General features: G+C 33.9%; 1 protein-coding gene across 5 annotated transcripts; it reads left to right on the plus strand.

Annotated features, from left to right (window-relative positions):
• The first annotated feature begins 1376 nt into the window (after window positions 1-1376).
• On the plus strand, window positions 1377-24834 carry LOC140059545 (uncharacterized). Of its 5 annotated transcripts, none has more exons than XM_072105487.1 (15): window positions 1377-1462; window positions 9200-9459; window positions 12632-12806; window positions 13307-13429; window positions 14683-14805; window positions 15433-15570; window positions 16194-16337; window positions 18066-18197; window positions 18541-18675; window positions 19098-19226; window positions 19329-19445; window positions 19729-19977; window positions 20127-20247; window positions 23661-23923; window positions 24524-24834. In XM_072105487.1, the coding sequence occupies exons 2-15, from the start codon at window positions 9217-9219 to the stop codon at window positions 24667-24669; spliced, it is 2238 nt and encodes a 745-aa protein (XP_071961588.1). In that variant the 5' UTR covers window positions 1377-1462; window positions 9200-9216; the 3' UTR covers window positions 24670-24834. The 5 variants fall into 5 exon arrangements, with proteins under 5 accessions (XP_071961588.1, XP_071961587.1, XP_071961584.1 ...); XM_072105483.1 differs by lacking the exon at window positions 1377-1462 and adding an exon at window positions 1627-2017; XM_072105485.1 differs by lacking the exon at window positions 1377-1462 and adding an exon at window positions 1628-2005.
• Window positions 24835-24880: the final 46 nt, after the last annotated feature.

Genomic DNA, 24880 nt, shown 5'->3' on the forward strand with positions numbered 1-24880 from the left:
AAACCCTGATTCAACACAGGATTCAGCTCTGAGTGCCCTCATAGGTAAGAGCCTAGAGGTAATGTTATTCAAATCAAATAGGATTCAGCTCTGAGTGCCCTCATAGGTAAGAGGTAATGTTATTCAAATCAAACAGGATTCAGCTCTGAGTGCCCTCATAGGTCATAGGTCATAGGTCGTGAGGTAATGTTATTCAAATCAAATATATTTTATTCATCATCGTTGAAATAGAAAGAAATCAGAAAAATAGGTCAATAAAATGATGAAAGGGAAATACATAAAAACTCGAAATGAGGTTGATAAAACTAATGGAGGAATTTATTTTATAGCTGTTCATCTCCCGTGTTTAAGTAGTCTATTTTGAGTTTTACACCCACAATATGTCAATTTCTTAGTAGACTAATTCAACTAATTTCCAGGTATCATTTTGTAACACTTTAAAACCATTACCATTAACATATTCTTTGAAATACTTGGATGTGGTTTGGGATGTTTATATAATTTAAGAGGTACTTCTATAAAGGTTATCCTAAAATTAATTTTAATTTTTAAGATTTGTAGCCACAACAATCCCAATAATGGAAGTTGTAGAACAGAAGGGACGGATGTGTTCATGGAATTATTGTTTTTATGCTAAACAATTCTGAAAAAACAAAAAAATATGTTTTACTTTTTCCAGCCACATCCAACAGCTGGGATTGCCAATACAGGATACATCTTAAACCTACACTTGGTAAACAAGTGGGATGTGGCAGTTACAGTGGTGTTAGGTCATAACATAAATAGGATTTGGACCCAGGACTCTAGGTAAGTAAGCAAGCATATAAACAAAGAAAAAAAGTGGTAATGATAATAAAGCCACTGTTATTGTTTTTCATTTTCAAAGAATGTGAATACCAAGAAATACATTTTTAAATGAATAAAATGTTAAAATAAATTAAATTTATTGTTAAATTGACCAAGAGACTGCTTGCCAACGAAAAAAATATCACCACACCACATTATAAAAGAAAGGATATATCCGGCAAATAGATAAAGTATTTTATTTATTTAATATGTCTGTTTTTAAATCAAAACGCAAAGTATAATCAAATTTGATGTTAAGCAAAGTCTTTAAGTGATTCCTTGCTGTTTTGTTTATTGCCGAGCTAAAACATAATGGCAGCCGTCCGCGACATCTTAAATTAGATTAAAACTAAAAATTATCATTAAAATATTTGCTGATGTTTTCTTATGTCTTGCTAGGAATTATTTGAAGATGAGTTTGTTCCCCTGACCATGAGTTCACTGTCAAATGATGAAAGATGCAGTTTAAATATCGATGTTGAAAGGTTGTTAATGGCCCCTGAGTTCTCAACCAGCATGCTTCCATTACAGTTTGTTAACATCATCCACACTGTCTTATAAAACTTACCCTGTACAAGATGATGTCATACTTTGGATCAGTCCATTATAATTACAGGTAAATTCATTCTCCATATTAACTTCATCATCATCATAGTTTTCATCACTGTCTTTTTAACATACCCTGTACATGATGATGTCATACTTTGGATTATTCCATTATAATTACAGGTAAGGTCATTGTCCGATGTGTTAGATTAGCAATCTTCTTATACAAGCGTGGTATAATTGGTATGTTTTTTCACCACGTCGCATATCTGTTTCGTAATCTGAGGCATCTGACGTAGTTGGGGCTCGTTTCCCGGGAGTTGATCATTCGGTGCAAGTTTTTGACATTGGGAACTCAGCAAGTGACTTCTCTTAATCTGCCCAGTGGAATCGCTCAAGCGTGTGATTGACAGATGATAGCAGAAGTTATAAACTTATGATTCACAGTCAAGGATTAGGGGTTGTAAGAGTAAGAAGGACTGCTCTCACAGTAATACTCATTCTGTGATTTTATCACATTTTTTATCCACAATTGGACACGATATTTGATACATAATGCAACGATTTGGAGTACTTTTTGTGGTTTTTGGACTTTTTTTGAATTATGGAGAAGGTAAAGAAATGAGTAAGTGAGCTAGTTAGTCAGGACCGCATGCTTAATTGTTTTAGCTTAGTTCAGGCTTGTAGTTTACTACTATATCCACTAACCCCAGGTCAATATTGTGAAAATTAAAATTTAAAACTTTTTTTTTTATTAATTGCATGACATTTTAAAGTACAGTATTTAAATGCATAAAAGGTAAAATGATTTTGTCATAAAAAAAATAATTATGATATAGAATTCTTTTGGCAAAAATTTTTTGGATTTTTATTGTTGATTTGTGGGCTTAATTTACATTTGGAAAGAAAGAATTTTTCTTTTAATTGAACCAATTATCATAAATAACAAAACCAGAGAAAACGATTCCTCCATGATATAACAGTTAGAGCTAAACATTTTGAAAGTAATTAAATTTGTTTCAAGTTTTTAAATTGTTAATCTTATTGATCTGTAGCTTAGAAATGATCAAGTTACAGTTTTGCATTGCTTTTGACCAATCAGCATTCATAACAGACCTACAGTGTAGTATTAGTACTAATGTAGTTAGTACAGTACTTTAATACTAATTGGTAGAAATGGTTTAAATTAACATCATCACAAGATCAGTACTTTATTCTCTGTCATTACGATAAAATACATTATTTAAAAAAAATCTTACAAAAACACATTTCCCACACGCACATGAGAACACGCAAACACCCTATCATTATTATCAACGTCGTTTGAACTAATTCGTCAATGATTTGCTGGTGTTATTCACCGTATTAAGCCTTGTCTACACTATCAAACTTGGTGTGACAAAAAAATGTGATGTACCCATATATGGACATGATGATGTCATATCACTACCATTGAGCATATCACTACCGTATTTGGTCATATCGAACTAGTTTGATAGTGTAGACAGAGCTTTAGTTTTGCAAATTATAGTCATTAATTAATAGCATATGACTGCAGTGGCAATTCTTGGTACTATTCTGTGAAATATGCTTCCCTAGTTTAATAGTCTGTAGTGTATTGTAGTAGACAGAAAGCGGCATGTATTTCCTATTCCCACTTCCTGACCCTACAATAAATGTTTTAAACAAAGCATAAATATCCTGCTATTGCATAACCTCTTAAGCATAATAGTAGGTTGTTAAAAATTACAACAATTACAATTAGTTTATTCATCCATGTTAATTTTAAATATCGGACAAATCTGGTATCCAAATTTTATGATAGAAAAAATTAATTTGGAGAGTTTCCGGTTTTCTGAAAGATCGGTATTGGGAGAGTTTCGTTTCGTTTTGTTTATTTGTTTTTTCCACTCACTTATATATATATATATATATATATATATATATAAACAAATCAGGCACAGAACATTAATTCTAAACCGCCCGGTGATATACTGAAATTTAATTAATTAATTTGAAACGATAAAGATGAGGAAATCTGTGAGAATGAGAAAAAGTCGCCCCAACCGAGACTCGAACTCGGACCGCCTGCTTGATATGCAGATGTCCTAACCATTAGACCACTGGGGCTTTCATGGTATTGTTCGAACTCGATTGGATAGCGACTCTTTAACATTCTCGGCGTGGTACGGCGGAACAGCACTAGTCCTCAGTTGTACGCACGCGCACCAGAGATCAAATTGATACGCCCTCATCTTACAGTATTTTTATTCACGAGGCGGGATCTCAGAAGAGATACTTTTATATATATAAACAAATCAGGCACAGAACATTAATTCTAAACCGCCCATATGTAGAGTTGACTACATATTTCCATTACATTTTACACCTTGAAACCTGGTAGTTTAAACTTTTTGAAAAAATGGTGTCAATGTTCTGCAAGTCATCAAAAAATCATTATGAACACAATTTAATATGATTTATATTAAAATGTAATGATAATGTGATATAAACACAAATCTGCCTCAGCCATGTTTTTTCAATAATGTATTTGAGAAAGATGTCACCCTATTAACCCCTTTAGGGGTGCACATGTCACATTTACCAAATTAAATCTTCCAAATCTCTGTTGCTGGTGTAGAAGGGGTCAAAGGTTACCCCTGTATTGCAACTTAACAGCCAGGAATGCCTTAAGTACGTATCGTTTTCATGAACATTAAAGTATCCGGTGGCAACAGATTTTTTTTCGGGGGTTACCCCTGGGCAAATGTATTGTCTGTGATATTTTGACGAGATTGCCAAAGCTGATTATTTTAATAAACTTTGTATCTGTACTTAGCCTTAAGCTCTGTCTACGCTATCAAACTAGTTTGACAAAAAAAAGTGTGATGTACCCAAATATAGTAATGATATACCCAAATATGGTAGTGATATACCCAAATATAGTAGTGATATACCCAAATATGGTAGCGATATGACCTCATCATGTAACATAATTTTTTTTTTCCGTTTCTGTGCTGTCGTGTTCTGTGTTGACCAAGTAGCATAGGTGTTTAGCACCTGTTTGGTCTTTCCTTGCCTTGTTTTGTCTTCTTTGTATTGTGTATGGCAGAAAATTGATTAAATAGATAAATAAAATATCCATATATGGGCACATGTTTGTAAGTTTGATAGTGTAGGCAGAGCTTTACGTTTAGTAACTTACTTTCCTAGATAGAATTGTTGGTTTATTTATTAAGTTCACTGGGAAGAAGTTTTCTCTGAGGCAATGTTTTAACAGTTTTAAATTTTGACATGGTGCGCCAAAACTGATATTGTTGTAAACATTTAAGTTCAATAACATTTAAGGTTATATATACAGCCTCAGATGATTTGCACTCGTTATCTTGTTTCGCTTATGGCGGGTGATATGTTGACGTGTTGACTCGCTTGCTTCTGAGAGGACATCATACCGTGCCCTGGCTACCATCCAGCCAAGGTTGCAATCTGCAAACCAAATGTTCCAAAACCACAAAGCAATTGGATTAAGTTTTAATACTGTTGTTTTCTTCATGTAAATCATTCGAATTGTGGTTAAAATTTGAATTAGTGTCGGTGATGATTATTCTATGAGACATATGGGTTCTACCATATACATGTTCAGAAGAGCATTATTATTTGTTCAGTATCTTAAACTGGTCAAATTAAGAGATTAAAATAATTCAAATACAAATTTGATACAGAATTTCACAAATTATTGTCATACAACATGTTACTGTATATAGTAGAACCAAAGAACTTATAACACAAGAATCTCCTGTTCTTCAATTTGCATTCAAAACACAGTATCGGAAGTACAGGGTTAAAAGGTCAAACTGGGCGATGCCATTTCACAGCATGGAGCAGCGCCCCCTCCAAACTAGGAAGTCAATTACTCTACCCCCCTAGAGCATTAGCAGATCCCCTCTATGATTTTGACTTTCTAATTTGATGCGGGCACCCTACTCCTCAGTCAATTACTCTATCCCCCCTAGAGCATTAGCAGATCCCCTCTATGATTTTGACTTTCTAATTTGATGCGGGCGCCCTACTCCATGGCTTACAATGGCGCCACCCATAGCTCTATTCTATCCCACAATGCCTTTCGAAATTGTTACGCGCTTCGGACGAACAGGAGATTCTTGTGTTATAAGTTCTTTGGTAGAACACTCCTTTGGGACACCACTATTAAGGGAACACTTTACTTGTCAAGTGAACAATGTTTTAACACTACGGCTAACCCATATAGGGAACATCCCTCTAGGCAACACAACACCCTTATAAGGATACTTTGTTGGGTCCTAGAAGTATCACCTTTATACTGGTTCTACTATAATAGTAATTCAGATATGATATGGCCAATACAGGAAGGCCATTCTTCCTCTTCCTCTCTTAAGATACTTTTTAAGAACATGTTATCGGGTCATCCTACCTTTGACCTTCAATGTCAATATCTTCTCAGTTCTCACAAAAAATGTTGCAAGTTTTATAAAATTAGATTTGTTTTATCTCCATGCAACATTTTTTTTTTTTACGAATGTCAGGTGTATAAATAATTCTACTCGCCATCTACTTGTTACGTTCGCACTTTGACACCAATGTCCTTCCGTCAAAGCACGTTCTTAAATTCATTTGATCTCGGAATATGTTGATTGTCAGATAACAACAAAATGACTGGAGGTGTTGTGTGAACTAGAGTTTCAATACTAAGTGATGGATGAAGACATTTGATCATTTTGCCAGGGTTATCGTACCATTTGTTTGTTACTCTTTCTCAAATAATTGCATTTCAAACGTTGACCTTTCCGTGTTCTTTTAAAAAAACATTTGTTTTATATTTTTTTATAATTAAATTATGTTTTTTCAAGTGTTGTCAATGAATCAAAGTTTGATTAAATCTTGACTCCAAAAGATAAAGCCAAGGATGACATTCTAATATTTCTCTTGAAAGATATGTCTGAGAACCATTTCATCCCCACCCTTACTTTTACTAATCCTAGAAATGGCAACAATATTTATCAATTTTGTTTCTTAAGTTAAGTCATGTTAAAAATCATTCTGCCCGTGCAGTGAAGATGGAATTTTCTCTCTTAAGCTCTGTCTACACTATCAAACTTTATGTGAAAAAAAAAATGTGATGTGCCCATATATGGACATGATGATGACATATTTGGGAATATCACTACCATATTTGAGCACATCACACATTTTTCAAACTAGTTTGATAGTGTAGACAGAGCTTTTCACTATTCCTTTACACAGTTTTAGTGGTTTCTAAGCAAAGACTCATCAATGCGTAAGTTCTAGGTCTTCGAAAACTTGAGAGCTCCCTATTAATATGTCTTGTTCTACATATTAACCATCCGTCTTCTATCAAATAATAATTGTCTTTCATTTAAATAAATCTGAACCACCTTAACTGGCTTAAATGGCTTGCAATACATGTGTTGGGTTAAAGTACAGTATCAGAGATAATCTAAGGAGCATGTTGTTGCAGACCGCAAAGTATCTTAATGTTTAGTCTCATAAGGCTTGTGTACTTAACATTAATATAACATACCACTTGAAAACAGGATCTAGCCAATTGAATGTAAACATACACATTATTAAATTATAATCTTGTATTATTCTGTGGTACCTGTTAAGTATTTCAGATTAGTTTTTGGCAACGTCCAGGTTTTTGCCAAATTGGTAAATACATTTTCGGAAAGCTTTCTATGTCAACTCCCAATTAAACCTTTAATGAGACATTTTTTTCTATCACATTAATATTAATTTTTTTTTTTATTGAGAAGACATTGAAATACAATTTTTATTGGGATTAATGCAGTCACTGGACTCCTGTTAGCATCTTTTTAAACACCTTAGATCCCGTTTGATGTGCCCATATATGGTAGTGATATGCCCAAATATAGTAGCGATATAACATCACATTTTTATTTCACGTAAAGTTTAATAGTTTAGTAGATATAGCTTTAGATAGTGATGATGATCTAAGCCGGGATCTTAGCTGTTTAAAAACCTTACACCCTTTAACTTGTTGGCACTCGCCCCAAGCCTTTTCTATCCCTGTATTGAATATGAGTTAGCAATATGGAATTTAGTATTATACTTGATATTGTCTGGAACACATTTTGCTACCATATGTAGACTACTCACACATGTTTAACATATGGTATATTAAGATCTGATCACATTATGATTACTGTATGTGGTTAAGAAATGGTATTGCTTTGTGAGGAGAATTTATATGAATCTATTTGTTAAATTCAATTTAAACCTCAGTAACACTGGGGCATTTATTTTGGATTTAACATTCAATTTTGAACATTTGTTGCAACAACCAGTTGGGAATATATATATAATACTGTTGAGAGCTAAAACATTAGATTTTGTATTTTGATAAATTTAATTTTGGAAAATACTAGATTCATGATGAGATTGTGTTTTTTCTTTCTAATAATAGTCTTTAGATTTAGGATTTAATTTTGTTGAAATTGTAGATGTAGATATGCTAACGATTTATCTGAGAGAAATGATTTTCAAAAGACATATTTTTACAATACTGAAATTGAGATTAAAAAGAGATGCTGTTCTTTAGTAGGACTCGCATAATCACACTTTCAATTTATTTTAGCTGATTTGAGATGAACAAAAATAACCAAAATCGTCCTGTGGTATAAAATTATTAGTCCTATAAATTGCCCAGGATGAACTTCAGGATATGTTTAATTAAGTTTAAATTTATATGAATACAAATGCAACCTGATATTTATCTAAAATAAGTTTTTTTCATTTTTAAGTAGTCATCGATAAAACTGTAAAATTGGTTAAAGTGAGTAATTTACTAATTTTACACTACCATCACGGGAACTTACTTTGTCAGCGTTTTAACACAAATGTTGTATCACCAACAAATTTACTAAAACATAAAACAGAATTTTAATAGAAGGTTTGGCATGAATAATTTGCTAAGTTTAAATTTATTTTAAATTTATTTTATTTAAATTTATTTCAACAATATTTTATGAGGGTGGTCCATCCAGCATCAGTTGATCATTAGGGACCCTCAAACAATACAAACAGTAAATACAAAATAAACTATAAAAACACAAAATTAACAAAGATAAAAAAAATAAATATATATATAAATATACAACACTCGTGCTTGGGAACAAATGTTCTCACAGTTTTGACACAAAGTTCTTGCCCTAAATTTAGTAAAACATAAAACAGATTATTGAAACGCATGTCATTTGAATAATTAACTAATTTTAAGCAATACACAAGGGAAATTGTTTCTCTTGATTTTGTTATACCTGGAGTTTTTTTTCTCAAAAAACTTAATTCTATAAAGACAGAGGACAGTGACCTGTAATTTGTTAATTTGAGGTCACTGTTTAAACATTGTTATAATGTGTAAATAGGTTAACTCTCCCAATAGCGCATATAGTACTCTCTGAAAAATCCTCCAAGTAGTCACAAAATAATTATTAACACTCAGAATACTGTACCAGAATTTCTTGAAAACCAGTGTCTGTATTTACTAATCACACTTAAGTGAGATATTTCCCTTAAATATTAAGTATTTTACTTAACTCAATAAGTATTTCCCTTAAATTGTATTCATTTTAGATAGGAGATTTTTTTTAATTTTAGGGGTAAGTGTTTCCCTTAGCCTAAATGTGAATAGTGAACTTAAAGCCTGCACAAGGGTGTCCCATTTTGGGATAGATAACTTTCATACAGTATACCAGCCTTTTACTAATTAAAATTGCTTCATTTTCAGGTGCTATTCAGAGTATAATGAGCCGATGTTGTACACTCGGGAAAGAATTTGGAACAACAAATTTACATTGTGAATCGTACGAAAGCGTGTTTGGAATCCCAGAATCAGATCGCATAGACTGTGAAAATATTTTTAGCTCGTGTTGTAAGAGATCAATAGAAATTGCCTATTGTGATCGTGGAATAAGAGACTATAACACAATTAAGCGGTGTGTGTATGGTGGAATGCTATCAGCGTCTTGTTTCAACATTCAGGATGAGGTAAGTGGTTTGCTGGTTATGGTGCTTGCCTACCGATTCAAAGGTGTGGGTTCAATTCTGGTTATGATTTTTACTTATAATTTTTAGAGAATAAGATTGGTTTGTCTGATGCCTGTTGAGAGACCCACTGCTTCGCTGCACAACCCTAATTAGCCCAAACCCCACAATGATGACCTGACCTATGAGAGAATATATTTATAGGAGAACCATAATTTTTTTCTATTTGAAATCTTTTGGAAATACTGTAGGCCTGAATAAATAAAAAATAAAAACCTTTTTTTATATCCTTTAATGTTTGGTCATTATAGCCACATTCACAATTGATCTTTGACCTCGAAAAACATCTTATCAACCCGCTTAGCAATCACTTAATTGGCGTACAGTTAGTGTTTCAAATGTATTCGCAAATTTTATTATAAACTATAAACTTATGTGAAATCTTGTTGTACTATTTAAACTTTACAAAAAGGTCAGAATGTAAATGCTCGGTATCCTCTGAATCGTATACAACTTGACTCATAGTGACAAGATCTATTGATACCTTCTCATATCAGTCGCTAGCAGCCACGTCTCAAGGTGTCTGCTCTTGCCATCTCCAAGGCTAATCAAAGAAAATGTTGAATCATATGTTGTTAGATTAAAGTGAAACTTTAGCAGAGCTTGGTGCAACATTTCACCCTTTTGAGATTAAGTTTAACACTATATATGTTCCAGTTTGATGTGAAAGTGATCTTTATAAAAGCATTAGCAGAGGATTTTAGCAAAGTCCTAGGCACTTTCTTGATAAGATTAAATGATTTGTTATAATCTATTCAGCATCCTTATTCCCCATCCCAGATTTTCAAAAGTCAATCTTTTGCCAAGTTTTCTATACCAATTTGTGTCAAATGTTATCAATACATTTTATACTCTACTTGTAATATCTTAAAGTTGGTAATCTTCTAATTTCTTTCTCAAGAGGCTTTTAAACAAAATTTGTTTTGCTAAAGCTCCCTCTGTCTATACTATCAAACTTTATGTGAAAAAAAATTTGAGGTGCCCATATCACTACCATATTTGGGCACATCGCACTTTTTGATTGATTTTTTTTGATAGTGTAGTACAGAGCTATAGTAATGTTTATATTTTCTTCCCCTTCCCAACATTTTAAAAACACTTTAATTTTTGAAATTATTTTCTGAATCCAAAAGTCTATGCAAGTTCAACTCTTTCCTAAACTTGAATTCTCATTTCTGTATGGTTGTACAAGACAATGTAATTTTCTCTGTAGACAGAGAAACTGATTTTACAATAACTTAATCATCTCCTACTGTAAATGTTCTAAGAAATTATATTCCCCTGCTTAGCTTCTAGGAACTTATTGATAATTCAAATTTCAAAATGTTTAGCCGCCTCACCAATTATCCACAATTAGGGGCAATTTGAGAGTACTGTATACCTAATTTTAAAGTATTGGTGGAGGTCTTACAGTGTCTATGCAAGGAATGGTTACACAAACATCATCAAATTCCTATAATAATGTTTGTATTTTGAATATGCTTTAGGGAAGATACTGACGTTCACAGATTACTGCCAGTTACACATTAATAATGTGTTTGTTTCAGTAAGAATGCATTGTAAGCCAGGGGTCACAGGTTCAAATCTAGTGAGAGGTCATAGGTTCAAATCCAGCGAGAGGTCATAGGTTCAAATCCAGAGAGAGTTCATAGGTTCAAGTCAAGCGAGAGGTCGTACGTTCATTAGAGTTTTTAGATACAATTATTTTATTCATTTACTGTCCAAACAAATTAATTGCTTACTATTATTTACTACTCTATAAGTAATTACTTAATATCAGCATGAAAATTAAGTTTTCTTACTCTTAGATAGGAGTATGAGTAATGAATGTAATGTTTAACATTGCTAGGTATTGCATACTTGTGTTATTTATTTTCATCTATTACAATCATGTTTAACGACAATATTTTGTAGCTGTAGGACGTTTCATGCCCGTGAATTTGCTGTCTATCGTACGTTTTAACGTTGGTGGTCGAGATCAGCTGTCACTGGGATCATCTTTTGTTGTCTTTGATGTGCTCATCTTCAGTTGTGGCAGCCATGTTGGCCAACCAATTGGCGTCGATCACTGTCAGTCTAGCCGTAGGTGACATGTCACCTGGAATGTACCACTGTATATTACTCACTTTGTCTGTTTGTACATGCTGTAGGTCTCTGCTGGAATACAACCAATCACAGCACACTCAAATTTAACCTGTGTTTTCATTACCATGCCAAAGAGTATTAAAATAGTTAGTTTTTAAAATAGAATGGATATAAAATATTAAAAATTTGATGTCAAAATTTGAAGCAAGCATAAACATGATACTGAATAGCTTTCTCGGGAGGTCTTGTCAATATGTTCATTCCAGTATAATGATAATAATAATTTTATTTCTAAATTTTCAATTTGGAGATAATTGATTTATTATTAATTTCAGCGTAGTGTTCTAGGAACTTTTTCAGTGAAGATTAATTCTCTTGTCTACACTATCAAACTTTATGTGATAAAAAAATGTGATATTCCCCTATATGGACATGATGATGTCTTATCACTACCATATTTTGTTACATACAGTAAAGTTTGATGGTGTAAACAGAGCTTAAGTTTTAGTTCGTACACAAACAAAAAAGAAGAGATATCTTTCTATCTTAACTCCACACCTGAATGAATACACATGTTCCAGGTGGCACTGTACAACTATTTTTATAATTTAATTTTACAAAAGCAGGTGACAACGACATGTGTCATTTAACCGGTGTGTGAACTGTCAATCACATGGTTTCTATGGCGATACGCTGTACACAGCTAGCAAGAAATATACCACAAACAAAATGATAATATTTATACTTTATGATTTACTTTATTAAAACTCTGTAAAATAATCATAAATAAAGAATAAGTTCTGAGTTATTGGGCATTACTTGCGGTCAAAGGTTAAGTGGCCTCAAATCTTAAAATTTGCGAATTTCTGATATGAGCTAGCATATCAAATTTCATGCTTCTATTACCCAATTTGATGTATTATGGGTCTACAGTCCCACTTTCATAGGGTCCTAATAATCCTATAAGTTATAGATTATTATCTATATTATTACGCTTTCCTTAATATTAATTTGTTTATGAATTTCATAGGAATGCTGCAAGTGTTGTCGTCTGGGTTCAAATGCAGGAGAACAAGGAATGGACTGCAATGCTGAAATACCAGACTTAGGCACACTTTGTAAAAGCTCCTTCTTAACTTGCTGCCTTGATAGTTCTGGAAGGCCTGGTAACGTTCCAAGCCCTACTACTACCACAGTTGATAATGGTAAGTTGTTGGATTCATTCTCTTATTACGCAATCTTTGAATCAACATTAAGCATTACATTGTGGGATGGTTGACAAACACGCACGAGAAACCTTGCACATCTTGGCACATAAACAATATTGTAAAATCTATATAAAAAATTATACATTTTGGGGATGCATAAAATCATTCTACATGGACAGGGCTCAATTTTATCAAACTTTTTATGTCAATTGCATTGTGGGACGATTGACAATCATGCATAAAAATCCTTGCAGAGCATATCAACTACATTGTAAAAGTCACATAACAAATTATACATTTTGTGGAATACACAACATCATTCGACATGGGCAGGGCTCAATTTTATCAACCTTTTTACACATCACATTTCAAGCAAGGCTACTCAACTTATTTCACTTAGAACCCTTTCCTTTGGGATCTTCAAATGCACAGATTTGATTGAACCTACCATACCCTAAACTATATTTCTAGCTTTATCTTTATTGTTTTATTTTTAGGAGTGAATGAGTGTAACACTCCAGGAGTGTGTCAGCATCGCTGCGTTGATACGCCAAACTCCTACTATTGTGAATGTAATCCTGGATATATCCTACAATCTGACGGAATCACTTGCATCCCAGGTAACAGAACGTTCCATTCAAAATATATCATGTAAATGTATATGTATATATGAATCAAACGATGTATTGGTTTGTGTACATTCATATCCAGCATTATAAATTAGTGGGGGCTAAATAGTTCATAAATGATATCAAATAAAATATAGTCATTATTTTATTTAAAAAAGACATGACTCATGTTAAATTGTTGGGGGGCTAAAGTCTGTCTATCGTTGCAAAAACTATGCAACCATTTAAAGCTAAAAAATCATGCAAACAGAATCACATAGTGGAAAACAAACTCAACCTTATTCTTATTTTGTTCTTAATTTTTCATTCATTTCATAGATCATTTAAAAGAAAAACATTTAACAGAAAGATGCCATGTGTTAATAATATTTTAAAACATAAAAAGGAAGAATCATATTACAGAAAGTGAACAAGGATGTTTTGGCTTCTGTAAATTGGCCCGCCCGAGTATTAGGAAGTCATTGATTGTTAAACAAGGGTGTTTGGTTAGTTTAACGTCTCAAATGATGGTCGTTTGTCTGCTCACGCAATACCTAGATAACTTTAACATACAGTACACATATGAAAAATCTTTTTAAAAACCTGTACCAGAAAATGTAAAAAAAAAAAGTAGGCTGTTAAACAAAGCTATCCCCAGATTCAACAATGGATGTAAATGCATTATAAAGATAATTTGTAATAGCGATTTAATAAAGTAAAGGGGATAAAATTAATTTGGCCTTGTTCTGACAATTTAACTTGAACTCTGTTGGTGTATTATCTTGTCCTTAGCCTTGAGGTGTAAAGGTCAGACAAATCTTTCCTTTCTACATTTCTTTGTTCATATTAACCAGTAATTAAAGTCTGTTATTTTAAGTCACATGTTATATCTCTTTCAATTATGACCCTCTAACAATAGTATATGTACATGGTATATGTCGTACACTGATAATAAGTGTTTTTTAGTTAAATATGGGGAAATTTAATTTTCATGAGTTGAAAGATTGAATGGTCTATTCAACAAATATTAATTAGGATCTAGTCAGGCTTTAAAAAAAATTAAAATCAAATATTGTTCAATTAATGATTTTTCTTAAGCTCTGTCTACACTATCAAACTAGTTTGACAAAAAAAGTGTGATGTGCCCAAATATTGTAGTGATATGCTTAAATATGGTAGTGATATGACATCATCATGTCCATATATGAGCACATCACATTTTTATTATATATAATATAATTTGTTGTTTTATCTTGTTTCTGTAGCTGGGGGTGATAGGTGTACGATATCATCACCATGTGAGCATCAGTGTACTGATACTGGAGAGGAAATCATCTGTTCTTGTGACTCAGGCTATGAACTTCATACTGATTCAAGATCTTGTAATGGTAAGCTTATAAAGCTCTGTCTACACTATCAAACTAGTTTGACAAAAAATGTGTGATGTGCCCAAATACGGTAGTGATATGACATCATCATGTCCATATATGGACACATCACGTTTTTTGTCACTTACAGTTTGATAGTGTAGACAGAGCTTTAATTTAGTGCTTATGTATTTTAGAATTATATCCTTATCCTCATTTTTGAATTGAATTGAAATTGAAATTTATATTTATACTGGGTAACCTCTTCAGTCAAAGACTGGTCTCCCAGAGGGCCCAGTTGGTGATCAGTGGCTGTGATGTACTAATACACCGGAGTAACCCCCTACTCGTCTCAAAAGATGTACTAGGTTCTTTAAAGTGCACACGAGCTAGATGTGTACACTGGACCTACGGTTTATAGTCCTTATCCGAGAAGACTCGTTCTACCACCAGAACCATGGAGTGAGTGAGCCTCGAACCCCTGCCGATGTTATGGCTACGGAATTACGGTTCCACTGTCTTAACCGCTCGGCCACTCACTCACTGGACAACCCTATTAATTCAGGGGACACAATTACAATGAAACAGTTGATATGCTTGCTTTACAGTTTTGACTTTGATAATAATACTTATTTTTGTTTGTTGTAGATGTGGATGAATGCCGTGTAGGGAATCCATGTCAAGCTGGTGAGACTTGTATCAATGAAGTTGGAGCATATACATGTCAGAGAGCTATTAGATGTGAATCAGGATACGAATATAGTGACCTCGCACAACAATGCACAGGTAATTCAATAAATTAAATTCCATTCAATTCCATTTAATTCTATTCAATTCCATTTAATTCCATTCAACTTCACAAATCCATATCCAGAAGAAAAATAACAAAGAGCCATGTGATGTAGAAGTATTACTAATGCAGATCTTAAGCTCTGTCTACATTAGCAAAGTTCTGTGACAAAAAAATGTGATGTGCCCATATATGTGCACGATGATGTCATATAACTACCATATTTGGGCATATCACTACTATATTTGGGCACATCAAACTCTTTTTGTCAAACTAGTTTAATATATGCAGACAGAGCTTTATGTATACAACGAAAGACTTCTCCACCAGCTTTTGTCATTTTTACATAACATAAATATTCTATCCAATCAAATTTGCACCATACCATGAAAGCCCCAGCAGTGGTTTACTGGTAGGATGTCAGAAGATTCTTGGTTCAAGTCTTGATTCTTCTCATTCTCAAAGATTTTCTCATCTACACCATTTATTACCTAATCACCAAGTGGGTTAGAGTTTACATGTAAAGTTAACATTTTTATTATATATTGAATTTTAAGTTTCTTTTTGGGAAGTTTTCAGTCTACAAACAATTTAAAAGAATACACCGTTCATTTTTCAGATATAAACGAATGCTTGTTGTATCCAACAATTTGTGCCCTCAAACAATGCGTAAACCGAGTGGGTAGCTACCAATGTGTTGACCGTAAAGTCCCTACTAAGCAGTGTAGCGAGGGCTATGAGGTTTACAAAGGAACTTGCAGAGGTATCAAGATATAGCCTCTATAGCCTGGTAGACGCTCCCCATCCCTTCATTTAGAATTGCAGTAGCTGTAGTATAGAAACATTTCTAACTATGCATTTCAAACTTAATATCTGCCCTCCCCCCCTCCCCTCTCTCTTTCCTAACAAAACTAATTTGATTAAAGTGACAATTGGTAAATAGAAATAGATAGATCAGTAACACATCGATTAAAAAAATTATTGGGTGTCAGGGATCGAATCCAGGAATTTTAAACATAGCAATAGTGTTAGTCTATCAAAAATAGATATCATAAAGTAGTTCATATTCTTTGTAGCTGTCAAAATAGAGTCTTGTCCCAAGCACTATCCCCTACATGGATCTGCCCCAAAGTGGTGTAATGAGCTTGTAAGCTTTAGATTCATAATGAACCTAAGAATTACTTTTGTGGCAGCTTTTAAAGTATCTTTCAATTACTGTATTTCTGCCTACATTAAGTGTAGGTCTATTCGTCAACAGTATACACTTATACATACATTGATGCTGTATATTGTTTCTGTATGTTTCTCCTTAACATTTCATCCAATTTTTATTTTTTTTTTATTATTATCTTAGCTTCACGTTGTTCATTTAATGTCATCAATAATTCTTGCATGAAAACATTTATTATTTTATTTTTCCAAACATTTGACAATAGATAGTACACTGTAATCGTTCATGTCATTATAATGCAGTAATATTTACCATAGTACAATTTTTTTAGTTTAATGAAAGCTAGAATTATTAAAAGTATAACATCATTGACTACCCATGCTGACTTCCAATCAATTTGATTTTTCTCACACTAATTAGTTTTTAATCAGTAGACAACAGTCCAATTCTGCTAGCTTCATACTTCATTAACTTTTAAGATTTCCGCTAATTAGCAATGACAAGATAACAATAAATCATTATCAGCTAGTTTTAACTTTGTTGTTCTGTATCTTGAAGACTAACAAAACTTTTTTTTCCAACAGAAGATGGCGCTCAACTAATTCTTAGTATTCATAATTACTCACTGTACATGCATGTATACCTACCCGAATAATATAGTTCTCTTTCCTCAGATATTAATGAGTGCGTACAAAATCCCAGTGCCTGTTCTCCTGGATCTCGCTGTGAAAATAGTCCCGGCAGTTATAAGTGTACTCGTATCACGCCATGCGGCACGGGTTATACAATGAATGCTGTTACGCAAAGTTGTGATGGTTAGATTAACTTAATACTAATATAATTATTAATTAGGATTAATTAAAAGATAATCCTTTATTACGCTTGGTCTTTCTTTTCCATCCTTAATCCTAATAATCCTGTAACAATAGATGTAAAACCTAACTTTACTTTTTTACCCTCCTCCTTTCCTTAGTTTTGCATCAGATTTTGAAAATAAAAATTGATAATATAGTTGTTTAATATAAAGTAGAACTTAATATAATATCGAAGTAACTAATTTATACAACACAGCAAAAAAGTACAACTAGTGTTTATATTGAATAAACACATGCATTGCTGACAACAATACAATATGTAGTTTCCATGCAAGAGGATTACTAATAAAGCCAGAGTCAGCAAGATACATTTAATATAATTGAATTTACACATTATTGGATCATTTTAACAGGCTGCATGTGAATTGAGACTTAAAAATACATTTGTGCGAATTTATTTATTTGGATGATATCATTATTAAATATTATTTTCTTTATGTGGTAGATATTGATGAATGCGCCCTCGGTGTACATACATGTAATCAGAAAGAAAGATGTATAAACTACAGAGGGCGATTCAGGTGCGAGAATTGTCGACGAGGATTTAAAGTTGATGGAAGCAACCAGTGTACAATTGGTAATAATCACAATACTTGTTTCTCAACAGCTCCACATATAACATGATCCCTCACTAATTTGGCACATATGGCGTTTCATATGTATACTACTTGAGCTCGTAGACAAAAATCGCTGACTGGTGGACTGACATAAAAAAGACAAGAGACTTGGGGCAAGTCTAAATCTCTGTCTACACTATCAAACTTTATGTGACTAATGTGATTTGCCCATATATGGACATGATGATGTCATATCACTACCATATTTGGACACATCACACTCTTTTTGTCAAACTAGTTTGATAGTGTAGACAGAGCTTAAGACAGTTATTGTACCAATAACGTTTTATCATCTATTTGTAGATATTAATGAATGTGAAGAGGAAGTGAATGCGTGTAGATCCAACACTATTTGTCAGAATACAATAGGAGGATACCAATGTAGGAGAAGGTGCCCTACAGGATATAAATATGATGAAGTACAACAAGCATGTATTGGTAAGACAATCAATATTTATTTTCTCCTGGCAAAGTCAGATAGTGGCCTAATAAAGTATCCTCCCTCTTACACAATCACAAACATACAAGATGCCCTACACAAACAAAGTTTTATTACAAGTCTTTGGAAGTAGAGTTGTTTTTTAACCCAGGAGCCTGGGATTGGTGGCTTAGCATCTAAACCACCAAGCTACAGGTTCAAATCCTACAAAGATACCAGTGTGTTATGTTTTAATGTTTGAATTCAGCTTTTCTACACTATAAAACTAATTTTACAAAAAAAGTGTAATGTGCCCAAATATGGTGGTGATATGACTAAATATGGTAGTCATGTACATATATGGGCACATCACATTTACCAAATTTTTTTTGTCACATAAAGTTTGATAGTGTAAACAGAGCCTTAAACTGTTTGTTTTCAGATGTGGATGAGTGTTCAGAGAATAGTCACAACTGTTTGGTTGGACAGACGTGTGTGAACAGACAAGGAAGCTTTACATGTCAATGTCCTCTAGGATACAACGCCAACAGACTAACAGGAAGATGTGAAGGTATGGGCATAGTCTAGGATCTTTCATAAGAGTCAACTAAACTCATATAATCCACGTTTTATATATTTGATGGAATATTTAATTTATTATATTTTGTTGTAGATGTTGACGAGTGCCAGCGTCGTGTATGTCAACATAAATGTACAAACACGCCTGGTAGTTTTCAGTGTTCATGTAATGAGGGTTTCGAACTTAACAGCGATGGCAGGACTTGTAAAGGTAAGCCCCTTTCACACATCTCTATGTTCTAAATAACCTCTGCTTCCTATCAGACACAGACAATTTCTAGCCTACAAGGTGTATTCACACTTGCTCCGTTTTATGAACGCTGCTTTGGTAAATATTGAAAAAATCATGTAAAGAATTGAACAGTGGTGCACATTTATTTAGATTTTTTAAATAAACTCTGTCAAGTAACTCCAATAACATTTTTATGTTTGACAAAATCTTGAATCTGTTTTGGGTTTTATAACATTTTAAAAATTTATTTTGCTTCCGCAAGATTTGGATGAGTGTGTTATCTCATCACCATGTCAACAGCGATGTATGAACACGTACGGATCGTATAGATGTTATTGTGAGCGGGGATATAGGACAAGAGAGGATGGAAGTTGTGTGGATAATGACGAATGTAGTTTATTTGCTGGTAGAGGGCGCCTGTGTGGTGGTATTTGTTACAATACACTTGGATCATATGAATGTCGCTGCCCTCCTGGTTATACTTTACAATCTGACCGTAGAACTTGTAAAGGTGAGATTTTTAAATTGTTAGGTAAAATATTAAATATTGTTTGGTTAATGTTACAGGCTATAAATGTTTCTACTTTTAAGAAACTGGATTTGTCAAGCTAGCCAAATACCACAACTTAATTTTTGACTAATTAATTGTTTTTTTTTAAGATCAAAATGAGTGTGATCTTGGTCTTGACAATTGTGGGTCTGAGCACACATGCTTCAACATTGGCGGAAGTTTCAAGTGTAATTATGTACAGTGTCCAAATTATTTCACTAAAGATAATAGGTAAGTTTTGCATGATGTGTGCTTGGCTCAAAGTAATCAAAAAACTAATGCTACTTTCAGAGGCTGTTAATTAAAATGTGATAAGTTTTCTTCTCCGCCTCCTTCCCTTCATTCACCTTAAGCTCTGTCTACACTTGACAAAAGTGTGATGTACCCAAATATGGTAATGATGTTCATATATGGGCATATCACATAAAGTTTGATAGTGTAAAGAAAGCTTTAAACCTTGTCTTGAAACAAACATGTCACTACTTCAAACTGAAAACTATGTATTTACATCAATTGCTTTATTAATGAGGAATTGTGTTGGTACTTGAAAACTGATTTGCCTTGCAAATTCAGAAGCTTACACACATCAGGGGGCACACCATACAAACGCTGGTGTTCTTTTGCTAGGCGATTTTGCTATTTTTTTCAAAATGAATTTAATAAGCTGATTTTTGTTCATTTTGTTGAGTGACATCTTTAATTGTTTTATACCTTTCAATAGTTATTAATTTGCTTGCCTGCAGACTGTCTTAATTTTCAAAGCATGTTTGGTGTGGTTTTTACTGTGATAATACTTTATTAACTTAAAAACAAAAACACAAAATAATTGCTACATATCCCATCCAACAGTAACAATATAGCTAAATTATCTAATGCAGTAGAACCCCTCATTTGGGACACGCCTATTCAGGGGACATCCCTACCCCTCATTTGGGACACGCCTATTCAGGGGACATCCCTACCCCTCATTTGGGACACGCCTATTCAGGGGACATCCCTACCCCTCATTTGGGACACGCCTATTCAGGGGACATCCCTACCCCTCATTTGGGACACGCCTATTCAGGGGACATCCCTACCCCTCATTTGGGACACGCCTATTCAGGGGACATCCCTACCCCTCATTTGGGACACGCCTATTCAGGGAACATCCCTACCCCTCATTTGGGACACGCCTATTCAGGGGACATCCCTACCCCTCATTTGGGACACGCCTATTCAGGGGACATCCCTACCCCTCATTTGGGACATGCCTATTCAGGGGACATCCCTACTCGTATTATGGGGATACCATTACCCCTATTCAGGGAACATCCCCTACCCCTATTTAGGGAACATCCCCTACACCTATTCAGGGGACACCCCTACCCCTATTCAAGTGACACCCTTACCTCTATTCAAGGGACACCCCTACCCCTATTCAAGGGACACCCCTACCTCTATTCAAGCGACACCCCTACCCCTATTCAAGGGACACCCCTACCTCTATTCAAGCGACACCCCTACCCCTATTCAAGGGACACCCCTACCCCTATTTAAGGGACAGCCCCTACCCTTATTCAAGGGACACCCCTACCCCTATTCAGAGGACACTCCCTACTGAGGTAAAACCCCTACCCTTATTCTGGGGACCCTTTTCCTGCAAAATCACTGGTGGTTAATATATGTGTTACCTCTATGGCCAGCCTGTTATGCAAGGACACCTCTATAAGGTTACACTTTGTTGGGTCCCTAAGGTATCCCCCTTATACGGGTTTTACTGTAGTTTAAACTAATCTGTACACGCATATCATTTTGGTGTGAACACTGCAAAGGATTCAGTACAAATGTGTTTTGAATAACATGGCTTGCATGATAGATTTCAACATTAACAAAAGGTCGCTTCATATAAGTAGTAGTCATTGGCAGAGAAATAACAAAACTGCAGCATCTAATCCCAGCAAGCTTACACACAAAGGTAAGAGTTGTTTTATTTAACGAGTATTAATAGCTGTGTCTACACTATCAAACTAATAATAAATCAAAATATGGTAGTCATATGCCCAAATATGGTAAGTGATATGACATCATCATGTCCATATTTGGGCACATTACATAAAGTTTGATAGTGTAGGCAGAGCTTTTATAGCTGTAATTCCTCCTTCAGTTCCTTTAGTAATACTGTATTTCCTAATAATAATATAATTCCTTCAGGCTCAAGTTTGATTTTCTTCAACCTATCATTCCTACCCTTAGTCTATAGATCACTTGCATGTTTTAACAGCAGGTTCGAAGAACTGTAATAATAATAATACAAATATTAGTAAATATTAATTTATTACTATTTTAAAGTAAATATTACATTATTATTAATTTTTTTTGTAACAATTTTACGAATTTGCCCTGAATTAACTTTCATACACATTTGATTTTTCTTAGTAAATGTATCCGGCAGATTTGTGGTATTAATGACCCAGAATGCATCAGGCAACCAACATCCATCACTCACACCTACATCTCATGGTATTCCCTGCCTCAAGTACCGGCCATGGTGTACCGTTTGACAGCGACCCCGCAATCCGGTTACACGTACGAATTCACTCTTACGAAAGGCAATGAAAGAAATGAGTTCCAATTACGGTCGTTGTACAACGTCGGCACGCTGAATATGATTACGTCAATTCGTGGTCCGAGAGAAATCGAGTTGGAGTTGGAATTAAACATGTATTTTATGGGAACATTACGAGGAAGAAATATTGCTAAAATATTCCTTTATGTTTCAGAATATACTTATTAACAGGGTTAATTAAATAATGATAAAAAAAATTGTGGTAATATTAGCTGTAAAAACATAATGATATTATGTAAATATTTATTACATATTATATAGAAAATAAATATACGTTTAATTTTCTAGCTTGCTTACCAAAATTTATGAAACTTTTCTACATTTTAAGCTGTGCATTTACCGGCAATAAAGCACTAGATCGAGTATATGTCCCTAGACCCCAAGAAAGGACTTAGGCCTAGGTTTGCTGCTTGGAGAGGCAAGGCAGCCACTCTGAATAGATAAGCACATTAAGACCATATGAAAACTTGAAATATGGGAATGAAGTTTAACAAAATGTACATTCAGAAATATCAGGACCAGGTTGTATATTTAGCTTAAAGTTTAAAAAGCTTTATAATTATCATTGTTGTAGCTAAGATATCATTTATGTTTAAGTGTACCTGAGAATTTGAATAAATGGTACTTTCACAGCCTGTTTGTTTTATGTTAATTTTGTCAGTTTTTGTTTAACAGTATTTACACATGCATCATTATTATCATCATCACTTTCACCATTCACCATTGTCACTACTTTCACTGTCATTACCAGTTACAGTAAGTATAGTACAGTTAGAATAAATACATTGCAGTTATAGTAAGTAAGTACAGTTAGAGTAAGTTCTCCTTATTGTCCTTGCTGTATTGTACAATGAATTTGTCCTATTGGCAAAAGATTTTATCTTATGTATAACAAGTATGTTGCAAGCTTTTTAATTAAAATTTGTTTTTATTTAAAATTAAAATGTTGTTGATGCCAGCATAAACAACATATTGTATTGTGTACAAAATTAATATTTTTACTAATACTATTTCATAATTGTCTTTTTACATGTAGCGCTGGATATGGAGATGTTCAAAGATGTATGCGTAATCTTGCAGCCTGCCCTCAAGGTGACGTGTCGTGCCTCTTGAATAAAACATCTGTCATTTCGTACAACTACCTGGCATTGCCGTCGATCCCAGCGCTACGACCTGGAAACCAAATTCGCCTTATCAGTATGCAGCCTACGTCGCTGTCCAGTACAAGTTCTGTGTTTTATCAAATTGTTTCTGGCAATGATCAAAGATATTTTGCTGTTATTAAAGCCGGAACCATAGGTTAGTTGTAGCAAAGTTAAACAAAAAAAATGTTAAAAAATGTTCTTTTCCCTAAGGAATAATTTAGTTCTTCTATTTGTCTTTGTATACTGCTTTAATTAATGTACAACACTTTGGTCTTTTTTTGGAAAAGCACTTTATAAATCAATATAGTCAAAATCAGTGTAGTATATAAGATTAGTTTTAAATTACACATCCAACAGCAAGTAGCTCGCCAATTACAGGATAGATAAACTACATCTCATGCTTATAAACTCTCATAATAAGTCTCATTTGAGTCATGAGTTACAACCATGGTTCAGGATTGAACCCTGGACCTTGTAAGGCAAGCATGTTAAACACCAAGCTACCACTAATACTTAAAAAACATGGCACTAGGTCAGGATTGAACCTTGGATTGGAAGGCAACAGCTAACACTACTGTTATTCCTTTAAATCAAACTTTATGTGAACAAAAAATGTGATGTGCCCATATATGGATATGATGATGTCATATCACTACCATATTTGGGCACATCACACTTTTTTTGTCATATGAAGTTTGATAGTGTAGACAGAGCTTAAGATATCAACCAATCAATAATTTTTTTTCTGTTTCAGGAACACTGTATCTTGTAAAAGCAGTTGAAGGTCCATACGAAACGGAAATAAAACTAGAAATGAGTACATACAACCGAGCGATGGCGCTAATTTATCGATCCATTGCCGTTATCAGTATTCACGTCTCCGAGTATGATTTCATGTGATGGAATTAAACGGCAAATCAAATTCTTCATTGTAAATTAGAAACCTATCTGGAGACTCCACCAGAATGTCTCTTGAATTGTATATTCATGTATGTAAATATGTTCAATTTAAAGGAATGCTTTTATGATGCGTTTGAGACTGAGGGTCAACTTTTGGGTGAAAAAGTTACACTATGACATGAGTGTAAACATGACTTTCAATTACATGGGT

Source organism: Antedon mediterranea, chromosome 9 (assembly GCF_964355755.1).
Source record: "Antedon mediterranea chromosome 9, ecAntMedi1.1, whole genome shotgun sequence".
In the NCBI taxonomy this organism is placed as follows: domain Eukaryota; kingdom Metazoa; phylum Echinodermata; class Crinoidea; order Comatulida; family Antedonidae; genus Antedon; species Antedon mediterranea.

What these genes read in the sequence shown, in the direction of transcription:
- LOC140059545 (XM_072105483.1), top strand. Translation starts at nt 1,948, where the DNA reads ATGCAACGATTTGGAGTACTTTTTGTGGTTTTTGGACTTTTTTTGAAT. An exon ending in GTTTCAACATTCAGGATGAG is followed by an intron (nt 9,460 to 12,631) that starts GTAAGTGGTTTG and finishes TGAATTTCATAG; the next exon opens with GAATGCTGCAAGTGTTGTCG. An exon ending in TGACCGTAGAACTTGTAAAG is followed by an intron (nt 19,978 to 20,126) that starts GTGAGATTTTTA and finishes TTTTTTTTTAAG; the next exon opens with ATCAAAATGAGTGTGATCTT.